This window comes from Hylobates moloch, unplaced genomic scaffold (assembly GCF_009828535.3).
Source record: "Hylobates moloch isolate HMO894 unplaced genomic scaffold, HMol_V3 SCAFFOLD_5, whole genome shotgun sequence".
Taxonomy (NCBI): domain Eukaryota; kingdom Metazoa; phylum Chordata; class Mammalia; order Primates; family Hylobatidae; genus Hylobates; species Hylobates moloch.
The window spans coordinates 58992279-59010558 of record NW_026652280.1 but is presented as its reverse complement, the minus strand read 5'-3'; the positions used below and the strand labels follow the sequence as shown (position 1 = coordinate 59010558).

Sequence of the window (18280 nt, the reverse complement as noted above, 5' to 3'; positions counted from 1 at the left end):
AAATTAGTGCACGGAATGGAGTCGATCTGGGTTTGAATCCTCACTCTGCCAATCACTAATGTGGAACTTCAGGTAAATTACTCTGAGCCTCCATCTTGGAATCTGTAAGATGGATATGGTAATAACTACCCAATTACCTTCATCATAAAATTTAAAACAAAATCAAAATTATAACATGTTGCTATAGTTCTTAGTATAGACCCTGTGCTGTTCAAGTGTTTTACAGGCATTAATTCATTTAATCTCCTCAACAACTTTATGAGGCAGATACTGTTCTAACCATCTTCTAGCCTCTGGGGAGATGATGGGCAGTTCAACCAGCAAAGATCTCTGCCTGCATGGAACTCACATTCTTGTTAGGGAGGCCAAAAGATAAGTAAAATAGATAAGTAAATGAAATGGTGATAAGTGCTATGAAGAAAAATAAACAGAGCTAAGTGTGGTCGTGTGCACCTGTGGTCCTACCTACTCAAGAGGCTGAGGTGGGAGGCTCGCTTGAGCCCAGGAGTTTGAGGCTGCAGTGAGCTATGAGTGCACCTAGGAATAGCCACTGCACTCCAGCCTGGGCAACATAATGAGACTCCATATCTAAATAAATACATAAAATAAACAAGAAAGGGAGATGGAGGCAGGGGGAAGGAGGATTGCATTTTTCAAAAGAATGGTCAGGGAAGGCCTCTCTGAGAAGATGATGTTTTTAAGTAAAAACCCGAAAAAAGGGAGAAAGCCATGAGGGTCCCCACAGGAGAGAATCCTAGGCAGAGGAAACGGCCCATGCACAGGCCTTGTGGTGGCAGGCCTGGTGTGTTCGAGGCCTGGTGAGGAGGCCAGCATGGCTGGAGTAGAAAGAGCAAGGTAGGCAGCTTTGGAGGCAGACAGTGTAGGGCCTCGTGAAACTCAGCTCTTTCTCTCAGGAGAGGAGAAGCTCCCAGAAGAGCTTGAGCAGAGGAGGGACTTGACCTAGATGAAGCTAGGTGTGAGGAAGGACACTTCTGATTTGTGCACTGCAGCTGCTGCTCCTGCTGCTGGTTCCCACGAGAACAGTTGCCAACTTTTCCAGACTAAGTAGGACATTTCTTAATGGGACATCTGGGCCTCCACTGTCGACATTGTACTTGTTGATTTTAACAACAGATGAACTTTCCCCAACTTCCCATGTATCTGCGTCCGGCCTCCTCCCTCGTTTTGGGTGGTTCTGTCCTTTACCACTGCTCTGCACTGAATCGTCTTGATGATGCCACTTAACTGGCTACGTAGACATCTGCAGTCTGAACTCACCATGCATAACGTGTTGCTGTGTTGAGTTAGTTATTGGGGCCAGTGGCTCACAGATAAGTATTGCTTGGGCTGGGAAACCACAAGAATGAATAGGGAAGAAGGGTGAGGGAAATGTTTATAAACAGAATTGCCCCCTCAGTGGAGACTATGAAGCCTATTAGTGTAACAAGCCGCCCAAAAACTTGCTAGTCTATACAAATTCTGGTGGGAAAAATTAGGATATCCTCATACTTCCTATGGGAGGCCAGGTATCACAAGTTCCGAGCCTCAGGCCTACAGGTGGTTTCTAGAGCCCATGGATCTCCTGAAATCATGTCCAAACATATGTCTGTGGGTGATTTTCAGGGGCGAGGTCATAGTTTCCATGTGGCTTGTTCTTTGAATGGCTTGAATGGCTTGACTGCAATTGCAGCTCATACTTTCAACACTGGATATGCTGGTGTGTTACTGTATATGCAAACGTGAAAAAATGTACATACTTCAAAACAGAGTTTAAAAGGATCTTTTAATTCCCTAATATTAAAAGTCCATAATATATGTATTTGACAAATATGGTGTTATCAGTATAGAAAGATAAATTATGGTCTCTTAGAAATTAAGGGATGTGTTTTTGAGGACATCAAGGTGTACTGTCTCCCAAGCTGTTTGCCTCTTTTCTCAATGGCTTTAAATCATCAGGAATTCACTCTGTGTATTAGATCATTTATTCTCATATGCCCCTTGCTGCCTTTGAAACACCTCCAATTCTAGCAATGCTTTACAGACATGCACATGAGCCAAGTGGCTTAAAACAACACCCTAGGACTTAGGTGTTTGGAAGCCCCTTATCCCCTGGAGTCATTTGTGGAACAGGGCCTGCATGCAAGAGGAGGCCCAAGCTCAGAAATGAACAAAGAGCATGACTTCACAGGGAGGTTGTAGCAGCTTCACAGCAGTACAGTGAATAGAATTACATGTTCCTCAAGTTCCATTGGCTCATATTGGCATCATTCGGTACTGGACACAGGGTGTGCACCAAGTATATCTGTGAGTCAGTGCTTACCTGCAGATGTACCACGAAGCATACCAGACAGAATTCTTGGGGGGAAGGTGGGGGGCTGCTGCTTCTCCCAGGCCCTGGGGTTCTATCACAATATTTGATTCTACCCAGTTCAGGTAAGCCCTTAAGGGGATTCTTAGCTGGCACTTACAGAAATCGACAACGAGGCCGGGCGCGGTGGCTCACGCCTGTAATCCCAGCACTTTGGGAGGCCGAGGCGGGCGGATCACCTGAGGTCGGGAGTTTGAGACCAGCCTGACCAATATGGAGAAACCCTGTCTCTACTAAAAATACAAAATTAGCCGGGCATGGTGGTGCATGCCTGTAATCCCAGCTACTCGGGAGGCTGAGGCAGGAGAAGCGCTTGAACCTGGGAGGCGGAGGTTGCGGTGAGCCAAGATCGTGCCATTGCACTCCAGCCTGGGCAACAAGAGTGAACTCCGTCTCAAAAAAAAAAAAAAAAAAAAAAGAAATCGACAACGAGATTTGTTGGGAATGACTGATCCCATGCCCTGGAATGTAAGCCATGCACAGTTTATGGTACATAATTATATGCAATAAACTATAAAGGACATACAGTGGATTTTGATGTTGGGTTCCAGTTCCTCCTCACTAAGGAACTAGTAAAAACCCTTCATCTGTGTGGCTAAGGAAATAGTTCTGGTCCTGCCCGAATCCATTTCCATGTGTCCACACGGCCCTTTTTCCCCGCCGTGTAGTCTCACGGGAGAGGCCTGCTCCTCACATTAGGATCGAAAGCCTCGTGGGAGAAGTTGCAAGGTGTTCCCTTTCCAGCAGTCACTGTGGAGGAAAAAAGGATAACTGTATGACTGTCAGAGACGTGATCAAATAGGATGAGCTTACATTGGATAAGTAGATAAAATCAGCAATAAGATTATGACACAGAAATCTGTGTGATTTGTTCCTCAATTGCGTACAAATTTCCCATTTTTCATCAAGATGGAAATTGAATAAGAGGAAAACTAAGAGGCTCTTACCACAGATGAGCGTGTGTTCCAGTTCACCATGGCCACCATCAGAGTTTTGTCCTGGTCACAGGCAGCTGTAGTCTGTGTTCCTTTCTAACTAGAATACACACATCCCTCAGAGGGATTCATCGTTTCTTGCCACAGAGCTGTAGTCTCTGTTTCCTTTGAAGATGGGGGGAAGCTTTAACATATTTGGCCAGAAGCATTGTTCTGCTGGAATATGGGACTACACATGGATCCCCTCTTCCTGAGTCATCATGACACTTCCTGTGTCACAGTGTTAAATGTCCCCTTGGCAGAATGTTCTAGGTACACCTAGATTACCCTAGAACATCTGGGTAAATGTTCTGTTTTGTGTGAATCATATTATCCACTGTCAGTAAACAACACTCTTTTGGGCTGGTGTGGTGGCTCATGTTGTAATCCCAGTACTTTGGGAGGCCGAGGCAGGTGGATCACTTGAGCTCAAGAGTTTGAGACCAGCCTGGGCAATATGGTGAAACCCCATTTCTACAGAAAATACAAAAATTAGCTGGACATGGTGGCGCACACATGTAGTCCCAGCTACTGAGGAGGCTACGGTGGGAGAATTGCTTGAGCCCAGGAGTTTGAGGCTGCAGTGAGCCAAGATCATGCTACTGCACTCCAGCCTGGGTGACAGAGCAAGACCCTGTCTCAAAAAACAAACAAACGAAAAACACTCTTTCAGTTATACCCTCCAAAATGATATGGGAAATTATTTTGCCCCTACTTCTGCACCAACTTCAAGGGTTTGGATTGCCTGCTCCCAGCTTTGGCTCGGTGACTTCAGGACTAAGATGCTTGATTTAATAGAAATGAGACAGTACAATAAAAATTAATGGATCCAGTTTGGTCTTTTCAATCTATTACCTATTTTGCATTTCGAGAGGGGAATTGAGACTAGAGGAGAACTGTGGAATGCATTTACCAAAGAAGGCTTTCACTGTCTAAACCTAGTATCCTTGAATAGGGGGAGGTGGGATAGGCAGGTGGGGTCGTAGTGTCTGGTTCACAGTGTTGGTGCTGCACAAAGGCACCTGAGGGAAGAATGAGAGCAGAAGTCCAGCTCCACTCTGCAGACCAAGTGTGCAGATATAAAACCTTCGCAGGAATCACCACAGTGCCTGCATCAGAACTCACGTACTTGATTGATTCTGCCCTGGATATCCAAGTAATGTTACTGCTGTGCCGATGACTGCTGTGCAGATGTTAGTTTCATAGCGCAGTTTGTTTCCCCTCACTCTCTTGAAGCGGTTCTTTATTAGCAACAGAAAGAGTTTGTGTCCTCTCTAGGTCCCAGTGAGCAAAGCACAGATCCTTTGCCTCAGGCTCTCGCAGCTTGTCAGGACACAAGTTACCCGCCGGCAGGGACATTCCTACAGTCAACTGTCACAAGGCCTGTTATTGCTTATTTTCATTTCCCTGTTGCCGCAGCTCCCCTTTCTCCTGTTCTGTCTAGATAATCAGAAGATTTTCTTCTCTTTCTTTAAAAAAAATTGTTTCTATCCCCTACTCTGTGATCCTTTCCATCCTACCCTAGGCCTGTGCAGCAGAAACCTTTGAAAGAAGGGGTCCTCCCTGCACCCTGGGGCTCTGCTGGAGTCCTGGCTTTTCCAGCTCCACTTGGATAAACATTTCTCTTCCATGATTTGTGCCCAGTTGCGGCATGTGTCTGGGAAGTGAGCAGGAGTAGAAACAGATGGACCTTCCACGAGCTCAAAGGCAAGAAGATTGACTTCTGTGCAGTAGTCCTCTGGATAAAGTTTAGTAAACATATAATCACACCATCATCTGGGGCTCTGTATACCCTAATAAATGAGTGCTTCTAATTTTATAAGCACTGTCATTACCACAGTCGTACATGAGATTTTTCCTTTGACTGTAGTATATGTTCTTTTGCTTTACTAGGTGTTGTTTATTAGGTGTTGTTTCCCCCAAGTACTGTAGAAAGTGACAGATTGTTTCAGGGCAACCAGTAGGTTGTATTTACAGGTGGTTGGCTGTCTTGACCAGCTTTGCTGCAATAACATAACTGCTTTCCAGCAGGAAGGAACATTGCATAGTAGTGAGAGCTGTGAAGTCCACACTTCGTTGTATTCTTCATTTAGGAACGAACATTTTCTGAATCACTGAATCCTTCTTTTTCAGTTCCTCTTCAGGTCTGTGCATAATGGGAAGGTGATGAATGAGCCCTGTCTTTGTGCATGACAAAGCTGCAAAGATGTCATTCCTAGTCCATCATCAGCAGGACCTGAGCTTCTAGTTGCTTTTCCAGAGTAGGGTTGAGAGGCCTGGCTGCCCCAGGCAGGAAGAGCTCTGGCTAGGCACCATTTAGAAGGGGTATGCCTCCTGGATCCATCAAGCCGAGACCATCCCTGGGATCCCGTTGTGTGGTGGACCTCTCAAGACAAGTACCTTTTCTTAATGGAAGGGTCTCTCTTACCACAGGATATTTTAAAGAATAATAAGCAATGAACTCACAGTGTGTTCTAAACCACATGCAGTGTACTGGGAGTTAATGTAAACAAATATATGCTGCAAATTAAAAATAAAATGTATGAGTGAATCCCTAATGGGTGATTCTGGTACTAATTCCAAATTCCACATTCACCCGGGAAGTGGGGAGCACCTTCAGCGAAGTGCGGATTGGACAGTGTTGTTAAGTCCTCACCCAAAGCTGCTTCTTTAAGCCCATTTAACCAGTTTACAACTGTAAGTAGGAGCTGTTCGGCCATTGGGGAAATAAAATTCATTTCTTTGGGCATGAAATACAATGAAGTGATTATACCATAAAAATTTCATATCATATGAACTTATATATGTATTTTCTGTGTCTCTGATCTCCATTATTCACTTATTTCCAGAGCTGATGTGCTCCTGGTCACATTTTCTGATTCCCTGCTGTAAGAGCTGAAGTTCAAAAGGCCTTCTGCCTGCACTGTGAATGGCTCAGCTGGTAGAATCTGATTTTTTCCTATTTTGATTTCTGAGTCTGCTGCTTTTACAGTCATTTATGCATCTCATGAATGTAATGAAATGTTGCTTTCTTCTGAACTCTTGTATTTTTTTCTGCCTCGTAGGTGGGGTTTTAATTCCTGCATGATTTTGAGAGGTAAACAATATCTTCCAGATGGGGGTTGTTCTTCAAAATCCTTTCCTCGGTGGTGATTTCTCCATCTGAATCCAAATGTGTCCTCCACAGCTGCCTGTCCTAGGCTGATTCACCAGGGCTCCACTTCTTGACTTTGCCATGCTACCTCATTTCCACGTGAGAAGGAAGTGCACGTTCAGGGTGGTTGGTCAGAGTTAAGTCAACCTGTATCTGTGGTGTAAAATTAACAGACATGTGGGAATTGAACCTTAAACATTCTCAGTTTCACTAGGAACCTAAAATTATAATTACCCCACAGAGATTGTAAATTTGAAATTTACCTTGTTTCCATGGAAATTTTGAATTCAGAACATTTAATGTGTAAAATATCACTAGTAAGAGGGCACATAAGATCTGTATCACCTCCGGGGAAGGAAAGGAACAATGCTTCACGTCCAAGCTTGGTGGTGCCAGTGATCCTGAACTTCTCAAGTAATTAGTCTATATTGACAGATTAGTTCTTTACTTGTTTAAATGCAATGGATCAGTTGCATTAAGTGGTATGTACATTGAGTGGTATGCTGGCAAATGTTTAATAGCCAGCTCTCCAGAAGGCAAAAGCCCTGATTTGGAGCTTTTTGCTGATTTTAATCGTGTGAATACTTCCAGCATGACCAATTTCATGCTACCAATATAAAGTCACTGAATATAGAGTTGTGAAGAGATAACAACAATTGGGGGTCACCAGTCAGTATAAGCTGGCTCCAGTCACACCCATGATAAACCCATGGGAAATTGTGATTTTTGAATTTTTTTTGTTTTGTTTTTGTGTTTTGTTTTGTTTTGTTTTTGAGACAGAGTCTCACTCTGTTGCCCAGGCTGGAGTGCAGTGGCGCGATCTTGGCTCACTGCAAGCTCCGCCTCCCGGGTTCATGCCATTCTCCTGCCTCAGCCTCAGAACTAGCTGGGACTACAGGCGCCTGCCACCATGCCTGGCTAATTTTTTTGTATTTTTTAGTGGAGACGGGCTTTCACCGTGTTAGCCAGGATGGTCTCGATCTCCTGACCTCATGATCCGCCTGCCTCGGCCTCCCAAAGTTCTGGGATTACAGGCGTGAGCCACCGCGGCCGGCCTTCGTTTTGTATTTGACAGTCTCTGTCTATCATCCAGGCTGGAGAGTAGTGGTGGGATTTCGGCTCACTGCAACCTCTGCCTCCCAGGATCAAGCGATTCTCCTGCCTCAGCCACCCAAGTAGCTGGGACTACAGGCATGTGCCACTATGCTCAGCTAATTTTTTGTATTTTTAGTAGAGATGAGGTTTTACCATATTGGCCAGGCTGGTCTCAAACTCCTGACCTCAAGTGATCCACCCACCTTGGCCTCCCAAAATGTTGGGATTACAGACTTGAGCCACTGTGCATGGTGATTTTGAATTTTGCTTTAGAAATCCTTTTCTACAAACATCTCTACTGTCTGAAGAAAGTCACTTTGTGTGTGTGTATACAAACGTATGTTCCCATCTAGTTATTTCAGTTTTAAACAATTTTCTAAATTTAACTGTCATTTCTAAACTCCATATAAAGGCATGGAAAATTAAATAAGCCTACATGTTCCCATTTATTTTATATTCCATAATTCATTGCATGCCTTCTGACTTTTTGTTTAATGGTTTTTCATTTTTATTTCCAGTTTCATTGCTTTGACTTTCAAAACTGTAGCTGTCTGCCCCACGAAAATATTTCTCTCCCCACCCCCCTTTGTCTAGTTTTGTTTTGTTTTGTTTTGTTTTGTTTTGTTTTGTTTTGTTTTGTTTTGTTTTGTTTTGGTAGAGACAGCATCTCACTGTGTTGCCCTGGCCAGTCTTGAACTCCTGGCCTCAGGGATCCTCTTGCCTCACCCTCCCAAAGTGCTGGGATTACAGGCATGGGCCACAACACCAGGCCTTTGTCCAGTTTTAATAACAAGTATGTGGCTAGTGACAGGGATGGTCGTCATTCAGTCTGGGGCCACTCTCCCCTCACAGCCTTCGTGGGCCAGTAATCTATTAAAATATGTCCCTCCCAGTTCCCTCCTTTTTTTGCCAACTTTTCCTCATTTGGATCATTTCAAGTCTATTGACTCATTTCTCATTAGGTTCAAGGCTGAGGCCACATTCAATGCGGAACAGAATGACTGCTTTAAAACAGCAATGGTGAAATCTCTTGCTCTGTCTTGGCTTCATTCCCTTAATTTTAAGTGTCTTCGCCTATCATCTTCACTTGAAGAAAGTAAAAAACACATTTTTTGAGGAATGAGGAATGTCTGTCAGGCTGATTGATGTTTTCATTTACATTAAAGTCCACTTTTTTTCCCCATCAAAACACTAGTTTTGGTGGTTAAAAAAAAAATCAAATCGGTATGTGAGGGAGAGTGGATGTAGGCATGTCTTTGCCAGCACCTGCCCAGCAGCATAATTTTCACATGCCCCGACACTGTGTCATTGACAAACAGCAAATACCTTGTCATTAACTGAGATTTGTCCTGCTCAGCGCTGTTCCCCCTCGTCATTATATTAGTCCTTCAGCTGCCCCCAAATGACACTTTGTAAAGCAGCCACACTCAAGGCAAGTGTTGGATTGCAGGTTTACAGTTCTCATCTTGGCCCTATCACATGGAGTTTTGGAAGTGCTGAGACCCACAAAATGGAGAAATGCTGTAGGGTCTTGGGACTCACTTCAATCTGGGCAGGGGTCTGAAGGCATGTTTTGCATTCCTTTCATCATAACCTTCATTTCACCCTCTACCTCCAGTGGGTTTGAGGCTGCGGCTCCCTGTGGCATCAGCCTTGGCTGTGTGGGAGGAAGGGGCTCTCATCAGTGTCAGTGTTTTGACTGTCAGGCCCCTGAGCTGTGCCCCTCTCCCAGGACATCCATACCCCGGCCCACAGGACAGTGAGATCAGCAAATCACCTAGAAGACTGGAGACAAAGGTGGGAGAGGAGATTGTGAAATCCCTTGCAACTGACAGCAGGTTCCAATTTGGGGGCAGGGAGATTGCTCCTGGAAGTGAGGGCCCACTTCCCACTGCCCAGATCCGTGCTCCAGTCATGCCTTTGTTAAGCTGCAGGATGTGCCGAGTACTAGCGGGTGCTCCTTTGCTTAGGGAAATGCGAACGCAACACCGCAGAAAAACAAAACCCTCATGCCTGTACAAGGAGGTAGCAATGAAGATGATCATGAGGAGTGTGGATGTGTGCAGTATCAACTACACAGGTGCTTAGGGATTCAAGGCAAATTAGGAAAGGGTGCAGGGAGGAGGAAATCTGTGAGTAAGCACAAAGGAAGTTAGTTGGTGGAGGGGAAGAGCGTTTCAGGGAGGAGAAGCGCAAATCTCAAGGCCCAGAGGGGAAATGAGCAGAGCCCTGTCAGAGAACATAGCTATGCAGGTGCCTGGGGTCCTTCCCATGCTCCCTCAAACTCTTGCTCAAATGTTACTCTGCGGAGAGGGCTTCAGACGCCGTACTTAAAATTGACATCTACGTCCCCCGCTACATGCCCTTCGCTCAGTGCTTGCCTTGTTTTTACTATAGCATTCATCACCTTCTGTCATATGAAGACATCCTCCCACTGGAATATAAGTTCCAGAAGGGCAGAGATAGATTTTCGTCTGTTGTGTTCACCATTATAACTACTGCCTGCTACTTACACCTTGAAGAAATGAATAAACAGGATGTAGCAAGAGTGGAATGTGGTGATGTGGGCAGAATTCTGGGGTCGAAGGAACTCCAGCTGGGAGGTAGAAAACCCAAGCCCTAAAGCCAGGCTGGCAGTGTATAAACTTGGGGTGGGGGGAGTAGGAGAGAGGAGTGGAGTTCTTGGGCCTCAGTTTCTTCACTGGTGAGATGGATATTAGCCAAGGTGACAGCCAGCGCCCCTCCCACCCTCAAGATTCTGAGTGCCAACATGGTCAGAGGGTACGGGAGCAACTGGAGAATCACTGTGGATTCCTGAACCACGGGGTCAAGGAGGTATTGGTAAAGAAAAAAATATTATTTTTTGCCAGTGTATTCCAGATAATTTTTTTTTTAGAGGGAGGCTAAGAGGCTAGAGGTAAATAAATTTTTTAACCACCATCTGATAAACCCTCCTTTCATCTTCTTCCTTGCCTCTGTCTTACCTTGCCCAGCTCCTGCAAGCTTGAGCCACAAGCAGTTTTTTGGCTCTGTAGGTGAAGGAGCCATTGAAGACTGGCTTTTGGGGTTCATTTCAAGCATACTAGAACTTCAAAAGAAAAACATGGGGCAACCAATTTATTTTGGTTTCAAGCTTAAACTGATCAAGGCTCCTGCATATCCCATAGTTTGCTTTGAAATTATAAAGGTACCTTCTTTCCCCGGCCCATCTCACTCCAAAAACTCCCTCAGCATTGGGAGATATTCCCCTGAGGGGCTAACATGCCTTACCAGCCAAACCTCCAAGCCACTCTTGACCTCTCCTAGAGAGAATGAGCATTTATTTAGGGCAGAATAACTTGCTGCTTAAGTATGTCACCACAGAATAATAAAGGAGAAATTATAGCCGACAGAAGCATCAGGCCTGTAATAGTTAACCCACTGGAGACTACATTTTATTGCTTATTTCTGAGAAAGGTTTATGTATCAATATGTGAAAGGATGTTTCTGCACCCCTTTATTTTGACAGAATACTTCTACTGGTATGTCTAACCGGTCCATTTTCTAGATTATCTTGTTGGGCATCCTTTATCTTGCTTTGTTTTGTTTTTCACTTCTGGAGATGAATAAGCTCGGAGAAGCAACATGCAAAAGATTTGGGTTCAACTCCCAGCTCACCTACTCACTGGCTTCGGTACTCACCCTCTTTGACCTCCCCACTTTCCTAAAATCTGTAAAATTAGGGTCAGAATTCCTACTCTGCAGGGTTGTTAAAGACATTATAAGTAACCAGGAGAGGGTTCCTGGCCTATATCAGGTCCTCAGTAATAGCCATCATCCTCAGCAATTCCTCTTCACATTCACAGCAATAGCAAACTCTCACCCACTCAGGAAATGTCGCATGGCCTTCCTCAATTACCTGTCAGAGTCAGTGTCTGGCTCAATTCTACAGCAGATTGATGACCCAAGCTAGAGCTGCGTTTTCATGAGTCCTTTTAATGAAAAGATTCAGCACTTAATCCCAGAAGGACATTGTATGGTAGTGCTAGATAATGAAGTAGTCAGGCTGCTGAAATGTTGACAGTTCACTCTGTGCCCATGGAATAAAATGAATAGGAATACAGCCGAGAGGAAGGGGCCAGCTAGGAGAGACAACTGTAAGAGATGTGATAGTTGAGCTCCCCAGTGAGCAAGGATTCCTCTCCTTGGAATTGAAAGCATTTGTGGACAGTTCATCTAATAAAGGATTTCTTATAAAAACCACAAAGAGAAAATAATGGCATTCTTTTGAGACACTATATATTCTGGCAGACACTGTATACTCTGAGTGAGTGGGACCGTTACATCTGGTTTTTGCCTACAACAATTCTTTTTTAGTAGGCAGGGTATAAATTATAAATTTTAAATAAATAATGCATAATCTTAAAAAAAAAAAAAAACCAAACCAGAACTGACTGCCTTTTCTTTTTATACACATGAAAAAATTTCAATGAAAACAAACTATACCCTTGGTAAATGCACAGAATTTGAATGTAAGTTCAGAATGAACATCGAAGAGTTCATGCTGTCATAAAACTCTCTTCTAAGTAACTTTTCTGGTTTGAACACATCTTTATGAATACAGAGCTGCTGTGAGGCTTCACTTATTTTGCACAGAAAGTGATTTCATTTCCAATTCTTGTCCTGCTTCCGTTTTCATGGCTATCCACATCGTTAGGAAACTTGGCATAGTAAGGTGTCCAGGGCTGGGATTTGTATTTGGGGAACTAAATTACTCACTAATAAAAAAATTTTTTTTTTACTGATTCCATATTTCATCATTTAGTAAATAGCCTTCATTATAAGGAAAAGCTAGTTATTTCGGTGGATAAAGTGTTTTATGTATTTAACTTTTGTTCCAGTGATAATTGCGTAACATTCAAGCAACTAACCAGGTTGTTAACTCTTATTGTTTTGTTGCTTTTGAGGGCATTTTAATTATAGGAATTTATTTGAATCATCCGTTTTACTGTTAGAGCCAAATCATTCTTATGGGTTTATGGGAATCTATACCACCAGGCAGTAGATTAATAACTGTAAAAAAAACCACATGAAAAGGTCACTGCGAATCTCAGATCAAAACTTGTGGTTTTCTGGATTTTTCAATTGACCCTTTTTAAAGCTTCTCTTTGGTAACATGATCTTTATGGCAACACCACTGAGCTATAGACACTTGTGATCATGAAAATAGCCCAGAAGTGTCCCACACTAACCCACGGTGCCAGCCTCCACCTACCAAGGAAGGGGATGGATCTGCAATGTATCCATTTTAACACACAAGCCCACCTTCAGTGATATACATGGCAAAAACATATGAGAGTGAAGGAGACTCTTTTTTTTTTCCTACAAAAAGATCAGAAAAACAGACTGGATTGAGACTGGACCACAGCACTTGGGAGGGCTCTTTATGGAGAACCACAGCAGAAAGGAATTCTCTTTGCTGGTGAATTCTTCTGGCCGTTTGCACTGTCATTCCTGGAGTGTTTCAATTATTCCCCCAACCAGCAAACGGCTCACTGATCAGCAGCCCCCATTCCCCCTCTGCCAGCTTCTTACCTGAAATGTGTTGTTGGAACCAGGGCAGCCCAGGGGACTTTGAGTTTGGGCACTGGGGACCAAATTGTCAGCCTATTCTGAACTTCCGTGGAATACTCAAGGAGTTAACCAGAGCAATTTTGGCTTCACTGGGCCCCCACACTTTTTTGTATAACAAAGGCTTGGACACTGGAAAATACATTCAAAACATGAGCCAAGAGTGGAGTTCAGCGGGAGATAGTTCAAGAGGGAGAAGCAGCGGAAAGGCATGCACCCTTCAGGTCCTTGCTGCCTGTAGGCCTCTGAATTTCAAATGTGCTATTGGCGCCAGATTCTTTGGCACGCTGGATCTCTTAATAGTGAGGGGCAGCACTGCTTCACTTCCTGAACTGAAATCTCTCATCTGCAGCACTCTGTATATCAGTCCCCAGCCCTTCCTTCCCTGCCCACCCCACCCCCCATGGGAACAAAGTCCCCAGGCTCTGGAAAGTAATGCTAAGAAAACAAACACTACAAAGGCTGGTAACAGGGGGATATCTCTCTTGAATGTTATTTTGTAACCATCTAGGTTCAAGGAGGAGGGGGTGCCCCAGCTACAGGAGCCAGCAGGGTCCCTTTGTAGTAGGCATCCGTGTGTTTAGCCAGATGTCCTCCCAGCGGAGGGCAGAGAGGAAGATAAAACAGAATTTTTATTAAAAAGAAGTCAGGGGAGGGGGGAAACAAGACAGAGAAAGTGTGTCAAGTGGAAAGGGAGGCCAGGCAGTGCCATCTGATATTGATTAAATGCTGATAGAGTCAGCAGTGAGAAATGCACACAGTGAGGAAGTGCCCCAGCTCTTCGGAATGTGAACCAGTGACAGCTGTCTGGGCTCGGATCTGCAGGAATACCAAATGCACCAGATGCCTGGCGGCCACAGGGCTAGCTCACGGGGAAGGATGGGAGGGAAAGATGAGTGTGCTGGAGTCAGGATATGTGGCTTCTGATCCTGCTCCCCCTCTCTGGGCCTCTCTTTTCCCATCAGTGACACAGTGACGCTTGACCTCTGCACAACCTTCTATCTCCCAGATTGTGTCATCTACTATAATCTCTGCTCTAACCAAATCTTCTGAGGCTCTCTTAGTGGAATGTAAGAAATCATCCTGAAGAGGCATAAGAAGCTCACCCAGCATGGTCCAAAAATCCAAAAGGAATAAACCCGCCCATCAGCCATGGGAGTGCCACCTAGTCCTTCAGCGGGAGGTCAGGCGAGCACCCCGTGTCTGTCGCCCTTCTGTGCTTCACAGTTGCCACCAAAGCAAGTTCATGGTTTCTCAGCATGGAAGGTGGCATGTCTGTGGGTCTACCTATACGTTCCTTTCTCTAAATTTCAAAAATATTTTCACCCTTATTGGATGTAAAGAGTCTTTTTTCATTTTATACCATCAGATTACAGAGAGCTTATGCACTGGTGCATGTGTGTGGTGGGGTGGGGGGAGTGTGGGTGTGTGTGTGCATGCACGCATCCTTTAGTTAAGAGTGCCTTCTTGAAAGTTTGTTGTTTTGGTTTTTTCCTTTTTAGCAAATGTCATGAGGACAGTGGTATTTTAATAAAGGGTTAGGCTAGAGTCCAGTGGGAGTGGAAGAGGAAGCTTCCACTGAGATGAAAAGATCTCACACTAGGGTGGTGGCAGGGGAAATGGAGAGGAAACGATGACTAGAGAGAGGGACCATGGCCTAGTGGAGAGATCGTGGCCTCTAGAGTCTGACACAGGTTGGAGTCCTGACTGCAACATGTATAGAGTGTCAGTTCAGCTCTCACCATGATGCCCCCTTGCAGTCCTTTTGTGGATTAGAGATGCTGTGTGTAAGGGATCTAGAACCTGGCACACTGTAGGCAGTAAGTGAACATCAATAAGCTGTAGATGATGATGATCATGATGAAAAATAGCCCGCCGGAGGATTAACAAGGCCTGTGACTGAATTGGAGAATAAGTACGAGAGAAGAAATGATGGTGTCTTTGAGTTTAACCACCTGAGGGATTGGGATAGTGATAGTAGTTGAGTTGAGTACAATAAGGAAAGTTGGGTGGAGGCTGGAGATCTGGTTTGGCAGGGCTAGAAGTGAAGTCAGTTTTAGATATAAGAGACGGTGCTGAGACATACAGGTGGCTATAAGGAAGTAAGACAGAAAGGAAGAGGAGGGGGAAAATAGAAAAATTATAATAAACAAGTTTATTTACTCTAGGTCTGTTTGATCAGTGAGCCTCATTTTACAGCTTCACCTTCAAGGGACTGGTTAACCAAAGGTCAATCCATCATGACCAGCTTCTAAACTAAACCCTTGCTCCTCGAAGTGTGGTCCTCAGACCAGTTGTCACCTAGGCCTTGCAGAAATGTAGAATCTTAGCTCCTCCCTCAGACCCACTGAATCGGAACCTGCATTTCAACAATGTGATGTGTAAGCACTTTGAAGTTTGAGAATCATTGTTCCTGAGTGTGGTCCCCAGAACGCAGCATCAGCATCAGCATCACCTGGGAACTTCTTAGAAATCCAAATTCTTGGCCAGGCGTGGTGGCTCACACCTATACTCCCAGCACTTTGGGAGGCCGAGGCGGCAAGGCGGGTGGATCACTTGAGGTCAGGAGTTTGTGACCAGCCTGGCCAACATGGTGAAACCCCGTTTCTACTAAAAATACAAAAAGTAGCCGGGTGTGGTGGCGGGCGCCTGTAATCCCAGCTACTCAGGAGGCTGAGGCAGGAGAATCACTTGAACCCGGGAGGCAGAGGTTGCAGTGAGCCGAGATCATGCCACTGCACTCCAGCCTGGGCGACACAGCAAAACTCCATCTCAAAAAAAAAAAAAAAAAAATCCAAATTCTCAGTTCCCTTCTCAGACCTCCTGAATTAGAAGCAGTGTGTTCTAATGACTGCTTCAAGTGACTCTGATGCACCCCAAAGTTTGAGAAGCACTGCTCTAAGTCATGAAATTGACAGATGCACCTCTTCCCTTTGTGTCTACAGCCAGAGGGATGTGCTCAACACCAGAGGGATTGGTTGAGCCCTGAAAACTAAATTTAAGTCATTGTTATATGCTGTTTCTCTCATCATTTTGCATTAAACACAGCTGAAGAACTCTTTTCACTGAAGAAGGGCACTATGCGTAAAATTACAAACCAAAGGAGAGAAACTTCAACTGTGGCTTAATCCTCATGACTTACCCATCAAAAGTTATTGAGCACAGTTATAGGAGATCAGTCCTTTATGTGCTGTTGCTCCTGGGGGACGCTATTAGTAAGACACACATAGGGAAACAGGTCAGGAAAGCAGGGAATCTCCTGATATTCCTTACAATATGATTTTCACAGTAAAACATCCACAGTCTTTGTCTTGTGTGTGTTTCTAATCTATCAGATGGAAATTCTCTTTTTAAAGCTTTCTGGAGTCACTTGCAGCAATGATGCTGGTTTACTACTCAGACAAGAATGTTTTTCAAAAACGACCTTTTAGCAGTAAAAATTTACCTCCTCTCATCAAAAGTGTCTGGTTTTTCTATTTGTTCTACAGTCATTATTCAAATCACTATGATAGCTAATATAAGGGTCAGTGTCTGTTTCTTGTATACATGTGATATGCAAAATTTATTATATTATTATTATAAGAGTACTTGTATTTTCTGCCATAGGTTATAATACATTACAATCAGTGGCATGCTGGTAAACTAGTTGTTTGCAGCCAGGGAATGGGGGTCATCCTAATTTGCAGTGTTTGCCAATTTCTATGGTGTAAATACTCCCTGCAGGGCTGATTTCAAGCTACCAACAGTTTCACAACCAGCTCTCAAAATTCTTACAAATTTAACAATTGGCTCTCACAAGCCAGTAGGAACCAACCTCAGCACACCACTGAAACAAACATCAAGGGACCAATCAATAGGATTTTTTTGTTGTATTTGAATTGCTGTAGGCCTAATAATGTCTGAAATAAGTAAATTTGAATGTTTAAATATTTTGTCATTTAGAGATTTTTATTGAAATTATCGTTGTAATTATCATAATGGAATTTGATTTGAAAGTACAGTCATGTGCCACGTAACGTTTCAGTCAACAATGGACTGCACAGATGATGGCAGTCCCATAAGATTATAAAACTTATAAAACTGTATTTTTATTGTACCTTTTCTATGTGTAGATACACAAATACTTACCATTGTGTTAAAGTTGCCAGAAATAAAGTTGCCTATCAGTACAGTAACATGCTGTACAGGTTTGAGCCTAGGAGCAACAGGCCATACCATGTAGCCTAGGTGTGTAGCAGTCTATACCAGAGGTCCCCAACCCCCAGGGCCATGTACCGGTTACCTGTTAGGAACTGGGCTGCATAGCAGGAGGTGAGCGGTGGGCGAGTGAGTGAAGCATCATCTGTATTTTCATCTATTTCCCATCACTTACATGACCACCTGAGCGCCACCTCCTGTCAGATCAGCGGCAGCGTTAGATTCTCATAGAAGCGCGAATCCTGTTGTGAACTGTGCGTGTGAGGGATCTAGGTTGTGCGCTCCTTATAAGAATCTAATGCCTGTGATCTGTCACTGTCTCCCATCGCACCCATATGGGACCATCTATTTGCGGGAAAACAAGCTCAGGGCTCCCACTGTTTCTACATTATGGTGAGTTGTATAATCATTTCATTATATATTACAATGTAATAATAATAGAAATAAAGTACACAATAAATGGAATGCATTTGAATCATCCTGAAACCATCCCTACCCCTACTCTGGTCCATGGAAAAATTGGGGAACAAGATGGGGACCACTGGTCTATACCATCTAGGATTGTGTAAGTACACTCTAGGACAGTGGTCCCCAACCTTTTTGGAATCAGGGACCAGTTTCATGGAAGATAATTTTTCCATGGATGGACAGGGAGCGGGAGATGGTTTCAGGATGAAACTGCTCACCTCAGATCATCAGGCATTAGTCAGATTCTCATAAGGAGCATGCAACCTAGATCCCTTGCATGTGCAGTTCACAATAGGGTTCACGCTCCTAAGAGAGTCTAATGCTGCCACTGATCTGACAGGAGGCAGAGCTCAGGTGGTCATGCTGGCTCACCTGCCACTCAACTACTGCTGTGCAGCCAGTTCCTAACAGGCC

General features: G+C 44.2%; 1 protein-coding gene across 2 annotated transcripts in view; it reads left to right on the top strand.

Moving 5' to 3' along the window:
• Nucleotides 1–18280, top strand: part of COLEC12 (collectin subfamily member 12) — a 182495-nt gene that overhangs the window by 124844 nt on the left and 39371 nt on the right. Inside the window, exon 1 of one of the 2 annotated variants that reach the window (XM_032152680.3) lies at nucleotides 17720–17791. The exons of the other annotated variant lie outside the window; for it this stretch is intronic. Coding sequence (XP_032008571.1) covers nucleotides 17734–17791 — 58 coding nt within the window. The 5' untranslated portion in view covers nucleotides 17720–17733. Of the gene's footprint in view, nucleotides 1–17719; nucleotides 17792–18280 lie in introns of those variants that run through there. 2 annotated transcript variants of the gene reach the window in all.